Source organism: Phyllopteryx taeniolatus, chromosome 3, assembly GCF_024500385.1.
Source record: "Phyllopteryx taeniolatus isolate TA_2022b chromosome 3, UOR_Ptae_1.2, whole genome shotgun sequence".
Classification (NCBI taxonomy): domain Eukaryota; kingdom Metazoa; phylum Chordata; class Actinopteri; order Syngnathiformes; family Syngnathidae; genus Phyllopteryx; species Phyllopteryx taeniolatus.
This window is the reverse complement of record NC_084504.1, coordinates 19,036,062-19,058,329: the sequence shown is the minus strand read 5'-3', so window position 1 is coordinate 19,058,329 and position 22,268 is coordinate 19,036,062. Positions and strand designations below refer to the sequence as shown.

General features: G+C 40.7%; 1 protein-coding gene and 1 long non-coding RNA gene across 2 annotated transcripts in view; one reads left to right on the top strand and one right to left on the bottom strand.

The window, feature by feature from the left end:
* bin3 (bridging integrator 3) overlaps window positions 1-22,268 on the bottom strand; it is a 52,209-nt gene that overhangs the window by 28,215 nt on the left and 1,726 nt on the right. The window contains exons 2-4 of the mRNA XM_061767339.1: window positions 14,192-14,240; window positions 13,392-13,432; window positions 2,003-2,064 (exon numbers count right to left, since the gene is read on the bottom strand). Of these exons, the coding sequence (XP_061623323.1) occupies window positions 2,003-2,064; window positions 13,392-13,432; window positions 14,192-14,240 (152 nt within the window). The remainder of the gene's footprint in view (window positions 1-2,002; window positions 2,065-13,391; window positions 13,433-14,191; window positions 14,241-22,268) is intronic.
* LOC133475866 (uncharacterized) lies at window positions 15,929-18,633 on the top strand. Its single transcript, XR_009787954.1, has 3 exons — window positions 15,929-16,038; window positions 18,240-18,278; window positions 18,408-18,633. It is a non-coding gene; the product is annotated as an uncharacterized LOC133475866 (long non-coding RNA).

Below are 22,268 nucleotides of genomic sequence, written 5' to 3'. Positions count from 1 at the left end.
ACACTTTAATAACCTCTGCCTGCACAGCAAAGTACAGGATTAACATTAATGGCACCGATGCTCCTGTATTGGTGGAAAAGTCTGCTCTTCGGAGGCCACTGGACAGACAGTAGTTAGTCTTCAGTGTTTACTGACCCGAAACTGCTAGATCCACAGCTTACATGGGCATCGCCATCTTATCTATCCACTAATGCTGAAAATCGGATTGGATGAGCAAGACAGTGGCTGGGAGCGGAGAAAGTGAGCGTGTGTCTGGGTGGAACGTCCTCCAACATACAAAACAACATTTAGGTTTCTACCGCGAGTCTGGTTGAGCGGACAACTACTGTAGTTTTTTTGGGCGCGTTTACAGCTGACAGTACTTGTTTGTTTTCTCATTTAAACAACGTTATAACACAATAAATATCACTCATACTGTAGACAGTATTTTGCCACAAAAATTAAAAGTAATGTTCAGACTTTTTTTTGCCAAGTTACAGATAATTGCAAATGGGCATTCCCCCCCACCCCCCGCAAATAACAGAGGCTAATTTCGCCCCCCAAAAAAATCAGCAAATAGGTGAATTCATGAAAGCCGAACAACAGATATGCGAGGTTCTTCTGTACACTCAATGGCTACAAAGCTGGGTAAATTAGATATCAAAACTCCTTCTTTGAAATTGGTAATTGTCAATTTTGACTGACACTGGCAGCTACTACCGGTAATTTATTTAATATTCAGCAGTAGTTAGTGGTGTAGAAATGGATTGTATTATACTAAAAGTATATTATTAAGTAATAAATAAAAATATGACTACAGAACTAAAATAAATTTCATTTATGACTAAAATCAATAAAGTGCGACTTACATTATGTAGTTCAAAACCACTACACACTAAAATAATGATAATTCTTCCCTGACAGTGTCAACAAAAACAAACATTTATTTCAAGGAAATACATTTATAAATATAAAAGGAATTACAGTTCATATCTAAGAGTCAAATATTATATTCTTAGAAAATGGATGCCTGGATTCTTAAACAAATTCAGACAATTTTACCCACCCATTGATCAAATGATTTGAACAGCTTGTGGATAATAGTCATGTGTACAACATAAATGAGCTTAATATAAAACACTAAAGTAATCTTAAATCATGGCACACTGTTGCCTCTATTATACAAATCTGAGGCGGTTGTAGGGTTCAACCATTGCGTTGAATATTCACCAAGGCACTTGGGATCGAGGCAATGATGGCACCAATTACTGTTAAAGTGCACTTTGTTTATACATAGAGCATACATGGCACATTATGGCTTCAGTGTCAAAATTAATGAGCTGTGTTCCAGGGAGAAGTGAGCTGAATGGAGGGGGCACGGTGAAAACGGCCTTTATCGAAATGTGGACGAGTCACTGGTCTGTTTTCACACTCCTCTCCTGAGGCCCATTTCGACCAATTAATTACCTCTGTGTGCTGTTTGTGCTTTTCTCACCAGCTGACAAGTAACACGCTGCTGGATACTATTGTGATGTCGTCTCAAATGGCGCAGACAAAAATGTGGGTTATGAGGGCACACTGAAACTGGGATGATTACTTATTTGAATTAGTAGTTAACCAATAAATGGTTTTCTAATCTAAGTCACTTTACCTTTCCCTCTCTCACACAAATGAATGAAACAAACAATAACAATCCTAAAACCTTCTTGTGGCTAACTATGTTAACGACTGACATCCAAAACAGAAGATCTGAAGGCAAAACAAAGCAATAGACATTTAAGAGTACATGTAAAAACACACATGCACACACATATTATAACCACCTGGGGAAAAAAAAAAAAGGTGGCGCTCTACATTCTTTCATCTCATGTGTTGAGTGGTTCCAAGATCTGGCACATGGGCGAACGAACCCAGACAAGACAAATACCTTTGCAGCCTTGAAAAACTTGCCAATCAACATCAAGTGTGCGAACAAGTAGCGATCGATGGCATACAAAAGCAGTAAGATGGTGGCAGAACAAACCTAAATCAGCCTCCGTGCTCTTCTTCATGTCTTTGTGAAGCTTTTTTGTCTGATCCTCCAGCCTGTGCAACAAGAGGAAGAGTGATTATCAGCAACAATCTGATGTGGAGATATAAGAAGCAAATATGGGTCAATGGCTTTAAGAGAGACAAAAGAACCGGAAATAGTGCTATAAAAACAGCAAAAGTATGACAGTTCAACTGTTTTATAATAAACAATATAAATGAAGAGTCTCAAAGTTGGACAAAGAAAAGTGTGCTTCAAGAGGAAATTACACATTTCATTGACTCCGCATATAAAGTTATTATAGCATCTTTTAGATAATTAACAAAATAGGTAAGCGTTCTTGTTAACATCAACTATATTTGCTCCGAAAGCATTAATGTCTTCAATCATTCCACTATACATAATCCATTGTTGGGTGTTAAAAATGGCAATTAAAAGACTAAGGAGGCTGAAAACGCACAACATTCATTATATCAATTGAGGCAAACGAGGGGTTTACAATCTCCCCTGAGACCACTGTCACGTCGTTCCTCCTGGTTTGATGAACAAGGAAATGAGGTTTCATTTCCAGCTTTGCTTTACAGGATTTAGCATTTGAGTGAGAATATTCCATGGAAAGTTGTGGAGGCGCAACAGAAGTTGGACAAGGACATGAGGCAGTAGTAATGCATGCACGCAAGCAACACAAATAAAAAGTGATGGTACTCTGTAAGAGGAACAGGGATTGGATCCAAAAAGGAAAAAAAAAAAAGAAGAATATTCTACAACGTGAATTGTACATCAAGGGCAGAAATGTACTTGACGTTTTGCAGCCTAATAAGCGCTGTGATACTTTAGAATCATGCACCTACAATTGATTCAGTTACATAATGAGTTACCCACACAGCTCCATATTATTGTCAATAAAACAATGAATTTGTTTGGTTGCGGTTGTTCATTTTTGAGTGGGTTGAAATAATTAAAAAAAACATTAGTGGGCCAGAGAAGGTCTACATTTGTACTCATTTCACTTAGTCACTCTTGAATTTTTGGATGGATTGAAAATGTCCTCAAAATAGTAGAACAATTCAGAAATGTTAAGGCCAACGTCCAACTGTGATCAGGTGTGTTCATGCGAGAGACATCAACAAGTCTCACAAGATTTGTATTTTTTTTTTTTTCCAAATCCTGTCCTTTTCATCTTATTGGACATGCAGAATGAAGGATCTGTATTTCTTTTAATCCAATTCTGGCAGGAAAAATGCCTTCACACGACACGGCTAAAAAGGAAAGTAAAACAAGATGCAAGAAGAAGAGTAATGAATGGAACCAAATGCTTTGTAAAACGTTGATTCCTTTACCTACCCGCTGATGAGACACAAAGTTAGTGTTTGTGATACTGTGAGACGTTTTTGTGAATTTTGTCCCAATTCATTGTGATGTAAAGTTGCTAGTTTGACCTTTGTTGAAGTTTTAGCTCAATGTTAAGATTGTAATGCGACTGTTTCTACTTTCTTTGCAGTATGGTAAAGTGATTTATATTTTATTTTTGTGTCTGGCATCAGCTCTTACATTGGTTTGAAGACTAAAATAAATGCTAAAAACCATCAGTCCAACGGTGCAACCTACCATTCAACTTGATAGGTGTCTCAATTTTGGCATTAACGTGTTTTTATCGTTTCACTCAACCAATTTGACTTGAATGAAGTTCTGCCCAGTGTAGGCAGAGGCTCAGAGCGGGAGCGAGCGCGTCAGACCTCTACACATTGTGAAAGCCTTCTTTGCACAATATAATCTTAATCCAAGTGTTGCCCTGAGATGACTGGTCATTTATTTTAACATAGTTAAGACACACTTTTGTTTGCTGCTGCCGTTGGGCACAAGCACGTCTCCGTGCGTGTTCTTCTTCGTTGATTGTCGCCGCTTCTTTGTTGGTTTTCGCCACTTTCTTTTTCGGGGTTGGCAGACTGTAGGCATCAAAACTGGGAACCGAATTTTTTTTTCATTTGAACGATTCCGGGAGAACTGGAATGTTAGTCCCGGTTCCAATTGGTTCTCGATTCTCGATCCCCAACCCTAATTATAATGGCTATTTATTGAAAATTGCACACTGACAGAACAAGGTTTGATAGAGGAGAGACAGAGACAAAAGAGAAGACAGAGGGGGGGAAAGAAGCCAGATCACTAGCTGTATGAGAAAGAAAAAAAAACATTATTATTGGTGTAGGGTTTATTACTGAGGAGTAGTGCTACACCCTGTGTGTGAGGGATTAGATCTTATACAATAGCATAGCAAAGGACAGCACAGGGATTGGACAAAAACAGAAGATGCCAAGGGTAGTGAAACTCGCAGTGCAATTGCAGTGTTGTGGGAGTGGCTATGTTATATCTAAACCAGTAGAAACTGAGTGCAAGTGAGGGGACAGACTATGAAGTTTGCTGTATCGCAAGATCTTAACAAGCCTCATTAAAGCTCAGTTCAGCTACGATCTAACATACCCACTGGCGCTAGCCACAAATTGATGACTGGGCAGCAGCTATGGATAGTTTTCCCATGACATCACACACCTCTGGACATGCCCGCGACCACCATGTTGGAGTGTGATGCATTGTTCTATTCCGGTTGCTTTTTGAGTGTTTGAATATATACATATGATAGCCAATGTCAAAATATTTTGAATTACTATGCAGTGTTTGCCTGCAACAATTCAGGTGGGAAAGTCTCATTTTACTGTTTACCGACATCAACTTTGAATCGGGGTGAGAACACTGAAGAGAGTTGTCAAGGAAAAGGAGAATATTGTGGCTTTCACAAATCAGCTGAACTGTCTTCACTCTACCCAGTCCATAAATCCGTGTTTGTTCTAAACACTTCTATAAAGGTAAACTTTAACGCTTAGAAAATGCTTGTGACATTCAGTACATACTGTATGTCCATTTCCAATGTTACATTTAAGTTCAGTACGCTTCAGTAACAGATTTATACAAAAAAATTGTCAAATCAGAAATGTGGGATTCTTTGGTAACCGGTATGGCAGCTGACTCCCACCATGCTAACCGCCATCTAGCCAAACCAAGTCATCGCAGTACTTAAAAACACACACACACACAAACACACGTAATACACGTTACATATTTACAGAAGCGGCACGGTGGACGACTGGTTAGCACGTCTGCCTCATAGATCTGAGGACCTGGGTTCAAATCCGGCTTCGCCTGAGTGGAGTTTGCATGTTCTACCCGTGCCTCCGTGGGCTTTCTCCGGATACACTGGTTTCCTCCCACATTCCAAAAACATGCGTGGTAGGTTAATTGAAAACTCTAAATTGTCCAGAGGTATGAAACTGAGTGCGAATGGTTGTTTGTTTATATGTGCCCTGCGATTGGCTGGCGACCAGTTCAGGCTGTAACACGCCTCTCGACCAGAGTCAGCTGGGATAGGCTCAAGCACGCCTGCGACTCTAGTGATGATAAGCAGTTCAGAAAAATGGATGGATGGATGGATGGATATCTAAAGAATATATTCACTTTGCATAAGCCTATATCAGCAACTTCCGGATGAAATGGTTGACACCTTGTCTGGAGGCATTTCCCAGACATCTTCCTGGTGCAAGCAATAGTTTGCTCTCCCGGGTGCTGGAGTCGCCGCAATTTATCAGTCTCTGCGACGTCTCCGTCAGTGAGTTTGGGGTCTTAAGTGGTAAACTACTTTTGACACTTGAATGATATTTAATGACAAAAAAATGCCTAAAATGTGTAAAAAGAAAAAGAAAGATTTTTTTTTAAAAACAGGGATTGTTTCCATTAATATTAACAGCACTCAACTTGTTTTTACACTTGACTGTTATCTAAAACAGTGTTTGTGCATTTAATAAATGCTTTTTAAAATGTCCTTTAAGTCTTAGTTTTATTTATTTATTTATTTAGAGGTTTGCACATTTTTTTCTACAATTACAGTGTAACACATTGTGAAGCACATGTAACAATAATAATTATTAATAACCTCATCAAGCAGCAGACTTTTTGACAGCGTGGGCAAGATCTGTCCCACAGGCCATTGCTATGACACATGTGGACTAAGGGGTAGTAAGGATTCATTAATTAATACCCATCATAACACGCTTTTGAGCGTCTTGACGTTTTCAAAGATTTCACAGAGAATCGCCAGCGACCAGATGGGGGTTTGTTCCAAAAATGTCATGCGCGGCAAATGATGCAACGCGGCGCCTTATTGTTCACAGCACAGCTCTGTCAGAACAATCTCCACAGTAACTTCTTATATCACTCTCACCGAGTAGATGCAAGTGGGTCTCACGGGCTGCATCAGATGTCCTCTGAAGCAATCACAAGCTTCATTTTCTCATAGTCACAAATGTGTTATTATTATTAAAACGCTACAGCCAACATTATTAGCAATACTTTTGGCAGGATTTAATCAGTATCTGGCAATTGCAGAGCTGCTTCCTGTGTGTGCTGTTAGGATTGGACACACCACATTACCCCTTATTGTTATGAACGTAGGAATTAAGAAATAAAATTAAAAACATGCAACTGGAGTGCACCTAGCATTCTTAAAAACATTTGAAGAGATCAACTTTGGATATCGACCTCCTCATCGTGATGCATGGAAGCATGTCACTGTGTAAACAAACAACAATACTTGGCACACTTGATGAATTCATGTTTGGCATAGTCACTCCTACTTGACAGTCCCTCTCAGGCTGTGTTGTTGCAGATTTGCGGCTCTCAGCACTGACAGAGAGCAAGTGAGTGCAGGTGAGGAGAGTCAGGTGAGGCTTGAAGCACTTTCCAAAAGGTGCTAATAGGTTGGCCTCATGGAACAGCTGCTGCTCCTTGACCCACTGCCCCAATGTCAGCTCCACCAAGCAGAAAACCTCCAGTAAAAATCATATTTTGAAAAACAAAAAAAGTCCACACAATCCCTGTGTGTGGCAAATTAGAAATAATAAGTCTCTCTTAAACCACATAATGGCCAAATAGAATGAAATATTGTGGCACAATGGTTTTATGATAACATATTGAATGAGCCAGTAAATCAATCTCCAATGACAGTATATAGCATGTTTCAGACTACACTTTACACCAATCTGATTGGCTTGATCGGTATCGGCTGATAATTAGCATATTATGCTGATCAGCTATCGGCTTTAATGTCATTATTTGCTGATCTGATCGGCTCCACAACAGACATTTACTCTGTGTCGCTATCGTGTACAGTATATTTGAATCCAAAAGCTAGTTTATTTTTAGCCTTATCCAGAGTGAAGGCTTGCATGTGCCAAGCAGACCAGGAGAGGCGCATCCATGCTTTAATCTGAAGTAGACTTGACTGTTGTAATGGTCTTCTGACTGGACTCCCCCAAAAGAGCATTAAACAGCTGCAGCTCATTCAGAATGCTGCAGCTCAGGTTCTGACCAGAACAAAGACATCAGAGCATATTACTCCAATTCTAAAGTCTTTACACTGGCACCCAGTCAGCTTTAGAATCAATTTTAAAAGCTCTGCTACTGGTCTTTAATCACCAAACGGTTTTCTCAGGGTATTCCGGTTTCCTCCCACATACCAAAAACATGCGTGGTAGGTTGATTGAAGACTCTAAATTGCCCGTAGGTGTGAATGTGAGTGCAAATGGTTGTTTGTTTATATGTGCCCTGCGGTTGGCTGGTGACCAGTTCAGGGTGTACCCTGCCTCTCGCCCAAAGATAGCTGGGATAGGCTCCAGCAAGCCCATGACCCTAGTGAGGAGAAGCGGTACGGAAAATGGGTGGATGGTTTAGGTCCTGAATACATGAAAGAAATGCTAATGGGATATAAACCCAGAAGAGCTCTGAGATGGACAGACTCAGCTCAAATAGTGGAGCACAGAGTCCAAAGCAAATATGGTGAAGCACCATTTAGCTATTATGCTGCACACAAATGGAATAAGTTGCCAACAGAAGTGACGTCAGCCCCAAGTGTGAATGTTTTTAAGCCCAGGTTAAAAACTCCTCTTTTTTCTGATGCTTTTTAGAGCATTTCCACTTTTAAATGATATTTCTTGCACTGTACGCTGTTGTAATTGTACTCATTTTTTTCCCTCTTTGTTTTAAATGTTTATAAGATGTTTTTTCCGTTTGTTTTTAAATGCTTTTAATCATGTAATCCACATTGAGTTACCTTATGTATGAAACGCGCTATATAAAGAAATTTGCTTTGCTTTGCTTTATCACGTGTCTGTTGACGTAGTACTGTAAATATCTTACCGCCAATACGAGTTATTTAAAAAAAAAAAAAAAAAAACATGTCGGCGGTGTGGGACAGACAACACGCTTGAGACAGACAACACGTAATGCCTGCATCAGACTACAAGACAAATTTGGTCTTTCACGATTGCAATGTCAGACTACTGTAATAAAATCTTGCATTCCAATAACACCGCACCCCATCTTTTACGATCACTGAGCTTTATCTTGTCAACTCAAACGCGACCAGATACACTAGTTACCATGGCGACGACGACAACACGGGATCGCGCAAAGTAGATGGGGTAAGGGGAAAAACGTGTAATGGTGGTCACCGGTGCTCGGGAGAGGACTTTCATTCAAGGATTGCTTGAGGTATGTTCACGTACTTTTAATACGATATGGCTCGCAAGCAGGCAACAAAACGTTATGTAGCCTAGCAAGCTAGTGCTAGCATTAACGGTTGTATGTAATTCTGGCATTCTGTCAAATTATGCTGTAAAGTTTCGGTGTGTGAAGTAATTTAATTACAATTATGTAATTTAATTACAGTAAGTTAGCACCCATTATTTCTGTCATGTTGTAATGTTGGTTGAACCTGACTGATTAGAATACATGACCTGACTAGAGAATAATTTTGAAGATACTCAGGATACAGTAAACAAGTATATACAGTAAATGAACAAGTCACTTAAATAGACACATTGGTCCATCTTGTGATCAGATCGGTGACCGGTCCCAAAAATCCTGATTGTGTAAAGCCTGTTTCAGAAAAACACTGCATCATGTGTTTTCTATAATAAAAGCAGGGTCAACCGACAGGAGAAAGACAAACTCATGACTGATGAGGCGTTCCTCTTATACTGGATTTACACCGCAAGGATCAAAAGACACAATTACGATTTTTTTGTTATCAAGTGGCACAATTTTCCTGCATCATAGCAACGTAAATAGAAAAAAATCGGAGATCCTCCGAATTATGCCTCTTCCAAATGTGGATAAAAATCTGATCTGTATCGGATGTGTGCCGATGCGAGTACGGCATAAATGCAGACTGTATATACCTTCCCAATGCATGCTTGAGGTCATAGAGAATTGGTGACGTACTGTATACACACCCACATCTGCATAAACATTACAAATAAATATTAAAAAACACTTGTTGTGATTCTAAACTAAAGTGAAAGCAGACCTTTAAATGCTACATTAGTGGTGTATCCACCACTAAATAAACAAAAATAACCCCTGACAGCGACCAGTGGGGTAATGTGGCGATTACCCTCATTTAAATCATTGATGGAGAAGAGTAGGTCTGAATCAACTAAACATTATTTCACGTTGAATATTTTTCTTATATATGTATTAATCTATACTTCCATGTTGCAAATGCCCGGGGTCACTTGAAATCAGGAAAAAAAGACAGTCCCCTCCCCAAAAAATCTAACGCATTAAATTGAAATTGGGCACTTGGCATGAAGTTATTATTATTATTATAATTATTTCATGTTTCTGTAATTTTTTGTGAACTTTGGTATGCTTAATTTGTGAAGTCACAGCACTGGAAGTATTCAGGTAAAAAGGGGCTTGAAAAGGGGTGGAGTGTGTAACACATTTGAAATATAGCTATAGTACAAATTTTATGCAGTTTATTACAACAGTTGCTACCACCATTGAAGTAGACCAATGTTTGGATAAATAACTGCTTTTCCGCAGAAACATCAACTCAGTCATTGTTACGCGTAAAACAATGTGAAATAATTGTACTGTACTGTAGTCTGTCTCTTTCTGCTTTGGTTTCAACAGTCTTTAAAAATTCTTTGTAGCGGACTGTTTTGTTGCTCATTGTCTGATGCTGCAAACCTGAACCAATTCCAAATGGCTGTCAAAACGCTGCCATTTATGTAAACTAGCTCCTCTCTGTTCGCCGCCATGCTGTTAGTGTAAAGCAGGCTACAGAACCCACTAAAGTGACCCAAAATCTATTTATGGATTAAATTGATAACTCGCCCAGCCCAACAATCTAGTTACGTTGCCATGGTAGGAGTGTTACTCCCTAATAATTGAGGAGCCCCTTTATGAGCTTTCGGCACATCTAAACCACACGTACAGCTCCACCATCACTTCAGATGACACTGACTGGCAGAGGTGGAACCAAGTCATTGCTTTGCAAGTCACAAGTAAGACTCAAGTCCCGAGTGGAGACATTGAGACAAGCAAGTCCGAGTCAAGTCACAAGACCTACACTTGAGTTTCGAGTCATTTTAACAACAAAGTAATAATATATTTGAATATATATTATATATATATATATATATATAATATGTATATATTTAATTCATATATACTTATATTTGTAATATACATATTTATATATTTAATATATTTAAAAATCTTTATTCATTTTTCAAAACAAATTTGATAAACAAATGCATTGAACCTTTATAAGAAAACTAGGGAGCTGATAAAAGCTTTTGCAACTTCAAAGCCGATCGTCAAGGGAGGGAGGGTGGATGGGGGGGACGCTTAGTTTTGCCCCTTCAAAACCGAACAATAGTACACTTTCAGTTATTCTATGAAAATCGTATGCTACTTTTTCCCCACTTTATTTCTGAATTTACATTAAACAGACCTGTCCCAAATGAAAATGTACTTCAAGTAGTGCTGCAATTAGTAATCAAGTATCCTACAGACAATTCTATGGAATAATCAAGTAATCGGATGAAATTTATTTTAGTTTAGTTAAAGAGCAATTGTGAATACACGAGAAAAAGTTCGACATTTCACTTAATTATGAACGACCAATTGGGTTCCTCTTTTAGATAATGAACAGCATTTTTCTTAAATTCACATTGTGTATATAGCAGGAAAGTGCATTTTCTTGTCTACAAAAAAAATTCTAGTGAGGCAATTTCAAACAAATAAAAATAAATAAAACAAATATATATATTTCAGTTTAAACTTGCCATTTCTTGTGAGTATCAAATATATAAGGCATTAATTTAAAAAAAAGAGGAACACAAGTTTGTCATCTTGTTATAAAGGCACCATTTTATCCAACTGTGGTATCTCAGTCAGAACACTAGGGGCACTACATAAAAATATTACGTCAAAAAGAGGCGGAAGAAAATGACACGAAGAAGAGTGTAGCTTCGTGCCGAATAGATGCTCCCTGTGTGCTGATTTGTAAATAGACTAAATTCAAAAAATAAATACAAGACTCATTCTTGAGAACACTACTCCCCAGACAGTCTCTGCCAGCCCGCCGTCTAACCATTTGGGTGATTGCTCACAAAGCTAGCTGCTAATGCTAACAAAAACAATCATACGTGATGTCAAGCCACGCGATTCCCACAATCCAGTGTGGATTTTTTTTTTTGTGTGTGCAATAATTAACATCCATATTTTTACGTTGTCGTCGTTTCTATGTTAGCAGTACTTCCTGGAATGTGTACCTTATGTAACCGTCACATTCATTGTTGATTTATGTTGCACTGTTTTTTGTTTTTTTGTTTTTTAAAAATAAAACCATTACTTCAGGTAGTATCTGAAAGAGTGACCTCCTGGTCAATTCCTCTGATTGAACATGCCCAACAGAGCGTTAACTGTTAAAAGAAATAAGTTCTAATTAAGATTTAGAATGGTGGAGTACTTCCACCTAAATGATATATGTTGAGAACATCAACTTAATGGCTACATCATTCTGAAACTCCTGGAATAAAATAAATATTGGCATGTTGAGCTATTGTGAGAGAGCTGCTGAGTGTTTGTTTCTCAATACTTTGGTAAAAGTTTTTTCTAGTTAATGGGCTCGAGTCCGAGTGAAGTCACGAGTCATTGTTGTCCAAGTCGACTTGCAAGTCTTGTAACATTTTGTCCAGACCTCTGCTGACTGGTCATATCATTTTGTCCCTTGCATGCAAGAAGAGCAATCATTTACCCGTTTTCTTAGGAATTCAACCTTTAAGTCTGATTTCGTATGTAGTACTTGACCATTTTTTTTTATTCATTCATTTTTGGCAGCCTTGTTAACTTGTTAAACTCTTCTCTGGAGTGTGTCAAATTTATGACATTGTTACTTCATGGGGACTTTAACTATAAAAATTATATTACCAAAGAATAGGTGATGGGGACAAAATATCATTTAATTACCCATATACTAAACAGGAATCACCGCTTTCTATGTCAGAGATGTGCCTTTATGCACTGATAAGAATCTTGAGGGTGGAGCACCAAAATGCCAGTACATGCCTGCTCCTCTGACTCACGTGTAAGGTCTATTGCCGCCACACCTTACAGATGAAGGGTCCTCCTACTACTTTTCCATTGATTCCACTGGACCCATGGGGAGTTTTCTGGTTCCAAGGAGCTCTCAGTTATTCTGGAGTATCCCGTCAATGCAACTTTATTAGTGTTTGCCTCCAAATTGAATAATTACTTCAGTTTTTTTTTCTTTTTATAGTGGAAACCTACAGAGTAAGGAAGCCAAATTGAAGACTGTGATATCCATCTACAACTTGAAATATCAGACCTTTTATTCACCAATATGATTGGGCAATATGGCCTCAATGTTAAATCACAACCATTTGACATGCTGTTTTTGATAAACTATTTTTACATTGCTGCAATGCACAAATCAATGTTTGTTGAGGTTTCAGGTCATGGACATCTCATTTATACGAAAACACAAAATGTTAAGTTCAAATTTGTAGTACTGTACAAAGATTTCCCCGAAAGATATGGCAACATTGTGTCCATGGCATTTTCAAGACCTCTGAAAGGCAGATTTAAGGGTTATGTGACAAGTTTTAAGAATAATAATAAGTCATTTGTTTTGTAAAATCTGGGGTCTGATGTCTTTTAAAGATCTGTGGATATCCTGTTATATTTCTTCAGGTAGGTTAACTTTTTCAAATTTCAGACTGGTCCATAGTTCACATTGTTTTTGTTTGTTTGTTTGTTTCCCGAAACAGACTAATGAAAAACTAATGAAAATAAAACTAAACTACCCGTACTCTCACAATTTGGGTTTTAATGCTGAAAAACCTGAAGCATTCAGTTTTGATTTCAACAAGTCCACTTTGGAGGAATTACAGTGCAATAAGTACAGTCATTTAAACTGAAAGAACAAAGAAATTAACCTTAATTTAAAATGGTGACTTACTTTTGGAGCTTGTCATATTCTCTTTCAAAGTCTCTTTCAACCTGGAAATAAATATAATATAATATCATTTAAATATGATCACAGCAGATGGCTAATCACAAGGTCTGAGCACACAGTAAGAATTTAATCATTTGTAACCTCACAAGGGAGATAAAATTAAAGCCAGGAAATTCATTTGACGTCTGAATTTCCATTGTACACATAATCTGAGGACGGATGTTTGGACCAATTTGACATTATTACATGCTTGCAAACAACCGCTGTTTTGTCGGTTGTGACAAGGCTTGTGTTTGATCACTTTATTCCAATGTTCTTTGGGCACAGTAGACCCGTCATTGGATTTAAAGAGTAATTTATTTAGTAAATCAAGTTGTTATTATGATGAAGGATGATAGAGTTTGTGCGACCATGCTTCTAAACAAAATATGTTGGGCAGGTTGAGGAGGCAGCGTGGCTTCCGAACCTGTGGTCACTTTGAGCCCATGCATGTAAACATGGCCGCTCAAACAATGAGGGAGGTAGTTGAAAGAAAGGCATCCACAAAGCCTCTTCCTGATGTTGCCCTGGAAGTAACAGGAAGCAGCCAGTGACTTCATGGACCAGAGTTCCATTACAGGGGAAGTGGTTGGGTAGGTGGAACACCTACTCATGGTCACTTCAAGGTAACCACCTCTACACCCTTATACTGCTCAGATCTATCACCATGTACAAAGTGGAACACTGAGGGTTATTATTTAGATAACTGACCACATTGTATATCATACACACTGAGGCCAGGTGCAGTTCGTCTGGTGACTTACAGTTTTGGAGATAATCTGCTTCTTTGGCTGCCCAATCTTGAAGGGAATCCTGAAATGACAAACAATGTCAGTCTGTCATCAGGTGCACGATGGGTGACTAACTGGTGGTGAGTCCAAGTCTACGGGGTGAATGGGAATTAAGACCCCTGACAAGAACAATCTGAAGCTGTTAATTCCCAATTCCTTTCACCCAACCACATACAGCACGTTAAATTTACTAAACCTGTACCTGGCTCTCTCTCTCTCTCAGATGACTACAGCAGGACTTTACAACATGACCTTTGCTGAAAATTGTACATGCACACAGGAGCATGATTGTCAAATCAGGGCTAAATCACTAAACACAATCTACATAGAACTAGGGATTGAAAGTAGTTGCACATATTTTCCAGAAATCATTCTTCAAACAGAGACACAATGCCCCAATTAATCACCGGTTGTGGAGTTGAATTTAATGTTGCATTTTAAATTAATACCGAAAAAAAAAAAGTCGGCAAGGTCGCTGTAATAACTTCACTGCTGCCTCTTGCACAATGTTATTTATGTGTGTAATGTGTATATGTTTTGCTGCTCCTAATTTCTTTTAATTTACATTTTCTATCCTCTTTTCTACTCTTAATTTCTTACCTGGCACTGGGACTGCAGATGGACATTAGCTACAAAGCTACTGTATAATCTGGCACAGAGCAGCTCTATATTTGTGAGTTTATTGCAAAAATTCGGCCATATAAGAAAGGCTGTGCAAGCCTGCTGGGTGTACGTACAGTCGGATGATTATTTGTGGGGGAAAATTTATAGAATAAAGGCCTTCCTCAAAGTCAGTGTTTCCCAACCACATTATGCAATTTCACTTCATTGGTCCAAAAATTACTGTATTTGCAAATAATGTCAATTTGTTCAGCAATTGATGCCAGTGACGAATAGTGACAGGCAGCACAATTAAATGCGCTTCCAAAAGATGGCAGAGCTGCTGTTGTATGTTTTTCTTCAATTCCTGCAAATATATGCTTTGTGTTAAACTGAACAGGCCAAGATTTCACACTGTGCAACTAAATTTAGGAATAAATTGAGATGAGAGCACTACTATTACAGTATACACTAGCATATATATTTTTTGTGACATTTCCTTTTGGTAGTGTGCAATGACATTTTTCTAATGTGAAATATGTGCCTTGACTCAATAAAGGTTGGGAAACTAATTAATGCCTTATGCCTTAATAAATGCCTGTCATTCTGTGCAGTTGAGTAAATAATATGTTAACTGAAACTTTTCTACACTGTTGGGGGGGAAATATATATATATATATATATTTCAGAGCCCCACATGAGTTTTGGCAAAAGAACACCCGTCCTTAGTTAAAACACACTCTTTTATCCCCATTTCAAAACCTGAGCCAGAGCTTTAATAAGTATCTCCATAGCATCTGAGTGCTTTCTGAAGGCAACAGTGCCTTACCAAAGCGCTAGCTGCCGAGTTGTCATTGACACGGCGCTAATAGGCTGAAATCTAAGCTATATGATGGACAGTTGTGTCTGACAGGCAGGGTGAGGTAGCAGCTGCGTCAAAAGAAAGGTGTGTAGTCTAATGAGATGGAAAAGAGAGGGTGTGATGGAGGGCGGTGTTGTGCAACCAGGAAGGAATGCGAAATCATCACGTGTGAGGTAGATCTCCACATGATGACATTTCAATCCCCCCCCAAAAAAAAAAAAAAGACACACACACACACAAGCCAACAAGACAATTAAAAGCAACAATGTGCCGAATGACTGCTAAATGATTGTTGTTGTTTTTGCCACAGAATAGCAGCTTCCCATAAGGCGAGTCAACAAGGAACATGTCCACTCAGGTATTTATTCTATCAACATTACGGTAACAGTTATTACGTTAATGAGTCTATTATGTTGATGTCAATTAGCACAATTGCGTTTATTTTCATTTAGGTAGTGGTGCCTATCACAATGGGGAGTTTTTAAGTTGTAGTTTGTCTCACGTTAACTAGTTTAACACTGTTAATGGAACTGATGTTGAGACAATGAGACTGTTGTTGCTCCTTTCAGAATTGATGTTCAAAATCACACACATACAAAAAAATTATTAAAATAAAATAAAATTTAAAAACAATATTACCACCACCTACAGGGTCCAACATTAAGCCTTTTTGAGTGGTGGCCCGACAAGCCAAGATCATGTACTGGCCCCGTATAGTCATGATATAATACGGAAATCATGATTAATATACACTATTATTCATTTATTTCAAAAATTGGTATTTATTCAACTACCAAAACTCAACTTTAAATATAACTTAAAAGAACAACAATAAATTAGTAACAAGAAAAATCATAATATATTAAAATAATAGAAATTGAGAAAAAAAGGGGAAAAAAAGAAAAATAAATACATTCATGGCTAAAAACTTGCCAATGCTTTTAGCCATGACTGTATTGTCTATTACAATCCTTTCATTATTCCGGCATTTACTAAATAGAAATAATTTTGGCAATCCTATTTGACCAGGATAAATTCAGTCTGATTTCATATCAAAGTCAGGAAAAGTAGTGTGCCTTTTTATACAGTCAATGACTGCATCAGCTGTTCCTGCTGTATGCGCCTTGGCCTCTTAGGGGCAGTGTGTTGTGATGCATGCAAGGAGCTACTCGTTTTCTGGAAGCTTTAAAAAAAAAAAAAAAAAAAAAAAAGTAGAAGAAGAAAGACATGATACAATGCAAATACATTGTTTTTTTCACAGATTAGGAAGAATACATACCTGTGATTATTGTTATACTACCTGTCTGAATATTCTACCATTGGGTTTGTGTGTGAATAGTTATTATTTGAAGGTAAATCCCTGTGTCCAAAAGCTAATACTAGCTAGCCCGTGAATAGGATTGTTCATTGACTGTTAGCATTAATCTGTCTTTTATTTAAATATAAAATGAGGGTAATCATTTTCATTGTGTGCATATTTTACAATAAACTCCAACGGGGGGGGGGGGGGGGGGGGGGGTGTCAATAAACATCTTAAAGCACACTCAGGGAGGGCAGATTAACATTCTACAGGCTGCAAAGTACAAGCTGCGGTATGTGGCTAGCAGCGTTAGCTTTGGCTGTCGTCTTGAGGCTAACCCGAATACGTGCCCGTTTATCCAGTCAGGTGGTCCTGGTCGCAGTTTCTCATTACATCACCACAGCATCCTGTCTTGGACTTTAAAGGAGTTGGGCTTTTTAACTATGCACATACAGTATCTTCATACCATAAATCTATGCTATAAACAGGGTTTAGGCATACAACCCCAATTCCAATGAAGTTGGGACGTTGTGTTAAACAAATAAAAACAGAATACAATAATTTGCAAATGATGTTCAACCTATATTTAATTGAATACACTACAAAGATATTTAATGTTCCAACTGATAAACTTGATTGTTTTTTTTTTTGCAAATAATCATTAACTTTGAATTTTATGGCTGCAACACGTTCCAAAAAAGCTGGGACCGGGTCATGTTTACCACTGTGTTACATCACCTTTTCTTTTAACAACATTCAATAAACGTTTGGGAACTGAGGACACTAATTGTTGAAACTTTGGAGGTGGAATTCTTTCCCATTCTTAATTGATGTACAGCTTCAACTGTTCAACAGTCCGGGGTCTCCGTTGTCGTATTTTACGCTTCATAATGCACCACACATATTTAATGGGAGACAGGTCTGGACTTCAGGCAGCTGTAGGTGACTTACGGCGGGAGTAGTTTACCGGCTTACTGGACTTTACGAGGTAGGTGGCGGGCTAACCAGCTTGCTCACCAGTAGTCCAGATGAGTTGACGGCTCACACTTGTCATTTAATATGAATACATAGTGGGCCAGCGTCAGTATAGGTAAGTGGTGGCCACTGGCCAGACACAACGGCGTACATGTGGTGGAATATGCGGTGTGCATGTACGCAACGATGCCGTTGATAATAGCCTGTCATTCATTAACAATGAGACGGCCTCACATGGTCCCGCCGCTCTCTCTCTCTCTCTAACTCTCTCTCTCTCTCATTAGGTTGGGTACACCCTGGACTGGTTACCAGCAAATTGCAGGGTAAAATGTTAAAACCTCAATTTAAGACTCATTTCTATACGCTCACATTTGGTTAAACCATACCTAGTATGCAACTAGTCTCTCGCCCTCTCTCACCCTCTGACATCTGGATTTTGAACTGTTTCACAGCCGCTTCCCTTCTCTCCCTCCCTCACCTGCGCGGAGAGGTAGCAAGATGGCGATGAGCGAACTAAAGCTGTTGCTTTAGAGTATTTTGCATCCACCAACCAGGACAGGTCCTGAGGAGGAACACCTACGGCGCTTCATCTCATCAAACATGCTGCTAAATCCAACATTGTATTGCATCATATCATGTGATTAATATTGTCCACTCTGCATCCATCGCAGCCTCGTCATCCCTGAAGGTGGATCCCTCCATCTGTGATCTCTGCTCAAGGTTTCTTCCTCCCCACCCACCCCAAATAGGTTTACTCAGGTTTTCCTTGCCCAAATGGGGTTTTAGACCAGGGAATATTGTCAATCTTTGTGAATTTTTGGTTTGTAAAGTCCTTTGAGACGCTTGTGATTAAGGGCTGTATAAATAAACTTGACTTGACTTAGACCTGCACTGCAAACCCAGCCATACACTCCATCGGAGTCCTGCTTCTGTTACGGCTCTGACAGTGCCTTTGAAGGTGTAAAATTACCAGCTTTGTCCCTCCACTCTGTGTTGGTTGTTCAAAATAAGATGGGGAAAATACTAGATCTTACAGGCAGTGTAAAAGGTTCCAGTATTGTTGATGTGATCACAGCATCATGAGAACTTTGGAACTGGTTTGGTCCTTTAACTGTGCTGTCAATGTGTTCAAAGTGCACCACGTCACCACCATCCAAAAGCACATAGGCATAGACAAAGACATAACAGTCTTCTGGTGGATTATACACGGGCTGGAAGGGCCAATGGCGACCTCGCCTCTTGCAACGAGCACAGAGTGCCGGTTGAAGATGTTGGGAAGCGGAATTGTTCCACTGGTGACCCCAAAGTCAAAGCTGTCACGTCATAGGAGCAAGTGTGCGGACTGCGCTGGAATGCTGCCCTCAGCAGAGTCCATAAAGACCTCTTTTCACGGCCGCTGCACCCCACTCTTGACCTTGTGTTTGGCCGTGCGTGCTGGCTCAAGCGTTGCTTGCCAGCCATTGACGCCGACTGAACCGAATGACGCCATGTCACTTGATTGCTCGATAGCTGTCGTTCTTCCGTTTTACACCAACAATGTGCCAAGTGTGAGAAAAGTGAATGTGTGCAGAAATACAAGGATGTAAAGGGTATAACGTTGCTCCCATTGTATCCATAAGATGTCTTCATGAATAGTGATCAACTTTGCTTGGATCAAATCTATGCTAATTAACATATGCCCACATTTGGATTTTTTTTAGCCTAATTTTATTAAACTACATAAAATGTAATAACATTGAGGCCATTACATTTTCCTCGGCGTATATGAATTTCACATACATTTGTTGGCGTCATGATTCTTCACAAGTTTAGCATAGTAAGAGATAATTGACTACAGTGGAACCTCTACCTTCCAAAATCCTGAAATCCTATAACTTATTATTCATTTACATTATTACTAGAATTCATGCAAGTACTTCGCATATCTTACATCACTTAATCAGATACAGAGAGACTTCAGCTGCCACAGAGGAGCCCCAGTGATGGCAAATGGGTCAAATGTGACAATGCCAAAAGAACATCCATCCATCCATCGATTTTCTACCGCTTATCCGAGGTCGGGTCGCGGGGGCAGTAGCTTTAGCAGGGACGCCCAGACTTCCCTCTCCCCAGCCACTTCATCCAGCTCTTCCCTGGGTATCCCGAGGGGTTCCCAGGCCAGCCGAAGGACGTAGTCTCTCCAGCGTGTCCTGGGTCGTCCCCGGGGTCTCCTCCCGATGGGACGTGCCCGGAACACCTCACCAGGGAGGCGTCCGGGAGGCATCCGAATCAGATGCCCCAGCCACCTCATCTGGCTCCTCTCGTTGTGGAGGAGCAGCGGTTCTACTCTGAGATCCTGCCGGATGACCGAGCAGAATCGGTGACAAAGGGCAGCCTTGGCGGAATCCAACCCTCACCGGAAACGAGTCCGACTTACTGCCGGATATGCGGACCAAACTCTGACTCCGGTCGTACAGGGACCGAACAGCCCGTATCAGGGGGATCGGTACCCCATACTCCTGAAGCACCCCCCACAGGACCCCCCGAGGGACACGGTCGAACGCCTTCTCCAAGTCCACAAAACACATGTAGACTGGTTGGGCGAACTCCCATGCACCCTCGAGGACCCTGCCAAGGGTGTAGAGCTGGTCCACTGTTCCACGGCCAGGACGAAAACCACACTGCTCCTCCTGAATCTGAGATTCGACTTCCCGACGGATCCTCCTCTCCAGCACCCCTGAATAGACCTTACCAGGGAGGCTGAGGAGTGTGACCACCCTGTAGTTGAAACACACCCTCCGGTCTTCCTTCTTAAAAAGGGGGACCACCGCCCCAGTCTGCCAATCCAGAGGCACTGTCCCTGATGTCCACACGATGTTGCAGAGGCGTGTTAACCAGGACAGCCCTACAAAATCCAGAGCCTTGAGGAACTCTGTGCGAATCTCCTCCACCCCTGGGGCCTTGCCACCGAGGAGCCTTTTAACCACCTCGGTGACCTCAACCCCAGAGACAGGAGAGCCCGCCTCAGAGAACCCAGACTCTGCTCCCTCATGGGAAGGCGTGTCGGTGGAAATGAGGAGGTCTTCGAAGTGTTCTCCCCACCGGCTCACAACGTCCCGAGTCGAGGTCAGCAGCGCCCCACCTCCACTATACACAGTGTTGATGGTACAACCCCAATGTACAGGCGCCGAGCCGGGGAGCAATAAGTATACCCACACTTGCTCGGCGCCTCTCACCGTGGGCAACTCGAGAGTGGAAGAGATTCCAAACCCTCTCGAGAGGACTGGTACCAGAGCCCAAGCTGTGCGTGGAGGCAAGTCCGACTATATCTAGTCTGAACTTCTCAACCTCACACACCAGCTCGGGCTCCTTCCCTGCCAGAGACATGACATTCCACGTCCCTAGAGCCAGCTTCTGTAGTCGGGGATCGGATCGCCAAGGTCCCCGCCTTCGGCCACCGCCCAGCTCGCAGTGCACCCGACCCCTATGGCCCCTCCCACAGGTGGTGACCCCATGGGAAGGGGGACCCACGTTACCCTTTCGGGCTGTGCCCGGCCGGGCCCCATCGGTACAGGCCCGGCCACCAGGCGCTCGCCTTCCAGCCCCACCTCCAGGCCTGGCTCCAGAGCGGGGCCCCGGTGACCCGCGTCCAGGCAAGGGAGTCCATTTTTTGTCGTCATTATAAGGGGTCTTTGAGCCGTGCTTTGTCTGGTCCCTCAACTAGGACCTGTTTCCCATGGGTGACCCTGCCAGGGGCATAAAGCCCCAGACAACTTAGCTCCAAGGATCATTGGGACACACAAACCCCTCCGCCACGATAAGGTGACGGCTCAAGGAGGGGGCCAAAAGAACATCAACATTAATAATAAGAGAACGTGAAACAGCCCACAAAATTGACTGCGTTTTGTGAAGACACATGCCTCCCGGCCATGGATAGTTACACGTGATGGTTTTGTAATTCACTTTGCAATGGTGCTGTGTGTGCCCACTAAAACCTACACTGTTACCTATAGCAGTGGCTATCTTAAGGGCCTATCTCACTGGGGGAGACGTTGCCAACGCTGATCAGTCGCAGCGACTCTGGGACACGGAGAAACAAAAATATTGCTTGCGCTCTCACCATGTCTGGGAGACGTGACAACCATTTCACCCGGGAATCACTGATATACATATATATACGGTATAAATATTCAATAAATAATACATTTTGTCAGATTATCATTTTTGTGAAATGTTCCCACGTTGTTAATGTCATGAAACTCATCGATGAATTTGGTGTTAGTGATCAGGTCCGCAGATTCTACATGGAAACCTCTGCCAATGTTGGTCGCCAT